Source organism: Dipodomys ordii, unplaced genomic scaffold (assembly GCF_000151885.1).
Source record: "Dipodomys ordii isolate 6190 unplaced genomic scaffold, Dord_2.0 Scaffold1612, whole genome shotgun sequence".
NCBI lineage: Eukaryota > Metazoa > Chordata > Mammalia > Rodentia > Heteromyidae > Dipodomys > Dipodomys ordii.
The window spans coordinates 1,667-7,386 of record NW_012268828.1 but is presented as its reverse complement, the minus strand read 5'-3'; the positions used below and the strand labels follow the sequence as shown (position 1 = coordinate 7,386).

General features: G+C 46.2%; 1 protein-coding gene across 1 annotated transcript; it reads right to left on the bottom strand.

Moving 5' to 3' along the window:
* Positions 1 to 186: 186 nt before the first annotated feature.
* On the bottom strand, positions 187 to 4,958 carry LOC106001985 (HEAT repeat-containing protein 1-like; the record flags this gene model as incomplete). Its single annotated transcript, XM_013036917.1, has 6 exons — positions 187 to 417; positions 1,726 to 1,854; positions 2,494 to 2,615; positions 2,693 to 2,811; positions 3,372 to 3,515; positions 4,855 to 4,958. Coding segments are annotated over 6 exons (849 nt in total), but the record flags the coding sequence as incomplete, so codon positions are not given.
* Positions 4,959 to 5,720: the final 762 nt, after the last annotated feature.

The following is a 5,720-nucleotide window of genomic DNA, read 5'->3' as shown; positions in this document are numbered from 1 at the left end:
GGTCTCTCCTGCCCGGGCTGGCTTTGAACCGCGATCCTCAGATCTCAGCCTCCTGAGTAGCTAGGATCACAGGCGTGAGCCACCAGCGCCCGGCTACCAGCCTGTGTTTCAATGGGACAACATGAGAAAATCTGCATGGAGCTTCCTCCCCCAGAGCCCTCTCCCCACCAGGCCCGACGTGCTGACCTTTTCTCCACAGGTAGCAACCAGCACTGTCTTAGTGACGTACTGTTCAAAGAGCAAGGCGAGGAGAACCCACAGGAACTTGTCTGCTCCAAGCGTGTCCACAAGCTGGACCAGGATAGGCAGGCGCCGGTGCTCAGGAACGTGTGGCAGTGCATCCACGAACACGCTGATGATCTTCACTGCGAGCACTTCCACATTCCTTGTGACTTCCTTGGAATCTCCATGGTCAGACTGCAGAAGAGTGGGAACAAACCTTGAGTGAGCAGACAGCGCCTTCGGTGTGCCCAAGGGGACACTGAGTGTGAACTGAGAGGAGCACCCAGGGCTCTTCATCTCATAAAACCTCCGTACACAGACAGATACCAATGGTAGGACGCCGATGCGCAGCACAGACACTGAGTCTGCTGCAGTGCCGGGAAGGACTGAAGCAGGCAGGGCACAGAAGAGACCACGTATTTCCTGCTGCTTCAGAATACAATCGTGTTACTTCAGGAATGGTGCTCAGTGAAAGCACAAGTGTATTACTGAGTAAACGCTTGCATGAAAAACTCCACGCCCACGTGCCTGGCTCATCCTGCTGCCCATCAACTGCCTAGTGCGTGCTTCACATGTGCTCAGGCCTGGCCCACACCGGGCCTCTCATCCTGCCACTGATGGCTTACCGCTCCTTTCCTGTCTTTCTGTCTTAAGGGACACTCTTATTCTCTCCTGCTTTCCAGTGTTCCCTAGTCCTACGGCACACAGCTTAATGAATACACCTGCTTTTCTTCTCAGGCATATGTATGCCCTACCTACACTTGCCAACCTGGCAGGCATAGGAAACACCAAATCTGATGTCAAGATTAGAAGGAAAAGGTGTGGGAATGTTTATTCTAAAACGGCCAAGGCCTGGGGAGGCATGCTCATTACGAGCAGTTAAGCAGAATCTCAGTGGAAATAACCACACCCCAACTCTTCCTTCCACCAGAAGAGATGATATCCACATGTCTGAAGACTTTCTTGAATATGCCTTGGTAAATTTTTTTTTTTTTTGTCGGTCATTGGGCTTGAACTCTGGGCTTGGGCGCTGTCCCTGGGCTCTTCAGCTCAAGGCGAGTGCTTTACCACTTAAGCCACAGTGCCACTTCCAGTTTTTTAGTGGTTTATTGAAGATTAAGAGTCTCACAGACTGGGCTGGCCTGGCCTTGAACCACAATCCTCAGATCTCAGCCTCCTGAGTAGCTAGGATTACAGGCGTGAGCCACCGGCCTGGGCCTTGGTAACTATTTTAAAATCAAAGTGTTAAAGCTCATCTGGAATTCCACAACCCATCCACATGATCTGAAGGCACTTCTGTTGTTATGCCTTATAGTGCAGCGTAACTGGATGTGACGTATTTACTTGTATGGCTGGAAATGGTAGTATTTGTAAGAACCCTGTTAGCCTCGCTATTCTTGAGCTTGGGAGGCACAAGTGTGAAGGCACTTTAGGAGTGTTGAATGTGCCACTAACGTGCGAACTGCAAAAGTGAATGAACAGCAGTAACCTGAGACAGCTTACCTGGATAAGTGCTGGAATGACCATTTTCACTGTCTTGCTAATAACTTGGAAACTGTAAGAATCATCTAAGCGCATAACATTGGCTCCCATGAAAGTAAAAATAGACATGATATTGTGTAGAACTTTATCCTAAAAGAAAGCATATTTCTGGTATCATTTTCCGTTTCAAATACACCAAATACCAACAATTAATTATTAATCACCAATAAAATGCAGAGTATCTTGCTTTAAAAATGGCAAAAAGCTTGGTTAGCTCAGTGGCAGAAGACAAATTGTGTTCAGTCTCCTACAAAAATAAAATCCATAGAGTGCTCGCCTTGGGACAGGGCCCAAGACCAGAGTTCAAGTCCCACAAATGACTTCCCCCCGTTCCCCAAAAAAAGTACTAAAACTTCAGGGCTGGGAAGGTGGCTCAGTGGTAGAGTGCTTGCCTTGCATGCCTGAGACCCTGGGTTCGATGCCTCAGCACCACATAAACAAAAAGAAAAAAGCCGGAAGTGGTGTTGTGGCTCAAGTGGTAGAGTGCTAGCCTTGAGCTGAAGAGCTGAGGGACAGCGCCCAGGGCTAGAGGTCAGGCCCCATAACCAGACACAAAATAATAATAATTTCTGGTTTCTTTGCAATATTGAGGATGAAACCCAGGATCTTGCGCAAGCCGGGAAGTGCTCTACCACTGAGCTAGACCCCCAACCCCACAGCCTCAAACACTGCTATCAGTATGTACCAATGTACTTCTAGGCAAGGAAATCTTACATCGTTAGCACTTACTGGGAATATTCCAGCAGCAGTACCCAAAAGCAAAAGGGCTTGGTGGTGGGTTTGCGGCATCTCTGAAAGGCGGATGCACTGGACTATCAACTCAACGTTGAACTTCTCCGCATCCAAAATATCTGTGGGTGAGAGTGGAAGGTCAGCAGCAGACACATCCATGCCCAGCGGACAACTTCCACTACCAACATGCACGCACCTTTAGGTATCCTGCCACCGTCCGGGGACAGCTTCTGGCAGATGTTGAGCAGACAACTAAGAATTAATTGCTTGGTGTATTCCATGTTCTCCTGCTCTGGGGACTTGGGCTCTAAACACCTTTAGGATGCACAGAGAAACAATGGCAGAACTGTCACATCCATGAGCACCGTCCAGAGTGCACAGCAGACAAGAATAACTACAACACTCAATACTAATCACTAAACGGAAGTGCAATTCTAAATTAAGTATAGTAGTAAGGTCTCCAGATAAGATGTAAGATTTCTAACTTGAGTTTCTCCTCATGTAGACAATTCTCTCTCCTCTTCATGGTCTTTCCCATTATACTATTTGGAATCTTACAGGACAACTTGGAAATTTACTTTGCTTTTTGCATGACAGCATGTTCCATATTCTTCAATTCAGTGATGTACTCTACACATAGCTATCTAAAAAAAAAAATTTGCAGGTGTCTCACTGTATCTCTATAGTACAAGGAACACAGCCCAGGGACCTCACTGAAAGGCGAGTGTCCACCAAGCTATTTTTACATCTCTCAACTATGGGGCCTTCCTTTATTGTTCAATTATAAATAAGAACATGCTGAAAAAATAAATAAAACGAAGTGGACAACTTATTAAACCCTTATTCTGTCACAGATCCAAGCTGGGTGTTGTTACCTTGACAGCAAGTTAAAAAGACTTGGGATGAGTATCTGGGGGCTTTTGAGCTTCTTCTTGTGCTGTAGCAGTTCGAGGATGAGTGTTACTCTCTGCCAGTACAAACCTCCAACTTCCTGGACAGATTCCACATCTTGTGATTTTCTGGACAACAGAGCAGAAAAAAGGCTGAGATGCAAATGCGATCACCGTTATGTGGAAACCGTGGTACCCAATGAATTGTGCCACTGTAATGACATCAAGAATCACAATGGAGGGGCTGGGAAGGTGGCTCAGTGGTAGAGCGCTTGCCTTGCATGCCTGAGGCCCTGGGTTTGATTCCTCAGCACCACATAAGCAAAAAGAAAAAAGCTGGAAGTGGTGCTGTGGCTCAAGTGGTAGAGCGTTAGCCTTGAGCTGAAGAGCTGAGGGACAGCGCCCAGGCCCAGAGTTCAGGCCCACGACCGGACCCAAAAAAAAAAATAAAAAAATAAAAAAACATTTTTCTAGTCTCCCTACTTTAACCTCGCTGTACTAAGACACATCCTTGCTAAAACTTGGGAGGAAGGAAGGAAAGATTGGACATTAAGAAGGACTCACCTAGGCTGTTTTTTAAACTATGAAGACCGCTCTTGGGGTGGCTCAAGTGTTAGAGTACCTGAGTTCAAACGCATGATCTGCCCCCGAAAAACCTTACTCTATTCAAATTTATGTAATTTTAGCTAATAGTTGCTATGGTAAAAATTTATACTACAATAATCTGTTACCTCATGATGGGTGTTAAATACAAATACAGACAACTGAAACATGTCCCTTCCCAATACTGACACACACAATTCTAGGCACAAAAAAGAGATCCCTATCATCATAGCTTACTACTTTAGAGATATATAATATCAAATTTAACCAAATACTAATACAACCCTTCACTTTCACAGATTTGGGAACAACAAAAAAAAAGTCTAGAGTATCTTCCAATTTCCCAGAGGCCACTGCCACTCTGCGATACAGAAGCAGTCATGCTGGTGGGAGGCATTAGCCAGATCCTTTCTCCCACTGACTTTCCACCTTCAGCCCGGTCCTGGCCAGCGGCCAGATTCACCCATCTGTCAGCAGCCAGGAGTCAACACCCTCCCAATATACACTCACCAACTTCATCAGACTGCAAAGCTGGCATGATGCTCTATAAAACAGTAACCAGTTTATGCTGAATGGAACCCCTTTAGATAATTGAAGGTAATACCAATAAATAAATCATACAAACTTGAAATTTTTTTTCAGGTATTTCATTAGAAAGCAATGAACCTGCAGATGCCTGTGCCTGACATAGATAAACCCAGGAAGGCTTTCTAAACACACGGTCTGCTGACCACCGAACTGGGTCAGGATCTGGCCTCTGCAGTGACGAGCTGCTGGAGCTCAGAGGGGAACAGCTGCGTATGAGAAGTGCACACACTCATTTTCCAATCACTCCACAACCCTGTCTACAGAGAACATCCCCTACCTGGCGAAGAGGCGGAAGCGAGCTGCTGCCTGCAGTGTGTTGTCTGAGCAAAGAGCATTGCCGAGCCTATGTAGAGGGCCTGCGTGTGCAGCGCTGACTTCACCCTGCAGCTCAGGGGATCAGCGAGGCTGGAGGGATAGGTCCACAAAAGAGAGAAGAATTTGAATAACTGGAGGACGTCTCCTAGGTGCACCTGATGAAGAAGAAAGTGGAATGGAGAGCTCACTCCAGCACGATGGTGCCAAGTCCTCTCTTAATTAATGTACAATTATAAAACATTAATATTTCAATGTTACATCTTGCTAATCACTGAAATTTTAAGCAGTTGGGAAGGATGTCAACAAAGGTTGACAGAAAGAAGCCTCACTCTAACCTTGCCTTTCAAACACTGAACAAAAACGTGAGGACAGTAAATAAGTAGAAACCAAGAGGAGAGTGGTTCAGAGGCTTCATTAAGAAAGTGCTTCAGGGGCTGGGAAGGTGGCTCAGTGGTAGAGTGCTTGCCTTGCATGCATGAGGCCCTGGGTTCGATTCCTCAGCACCACATAAGCAAAAAGAAAAAAGCCGGAAGTGACGAGGTGGCTCAAGTGGTAGAGCGCTAGCCTTGAGCTGAAGAGCTGAGGGACAGCGCCCAGGCCCAGAGTTCAGGCCCACGACCGGACCCAAAAAAAAAAATAAAAAAATAAAAAAACATTTTTCTAGTCTCCCTACTTTAACCTCGCTGTACTAAGACACATCCTTGCTAAAACTTGGGAGGAAGGAAGGAAAGATTGGACATTAAGAAGGACTCACCTAGGCTGTTTTTTAAACTATGAAGACCGCTCTTGGGGTGGCTCAAGTGTTAGAGTACCTGAGTTCAAACGCAT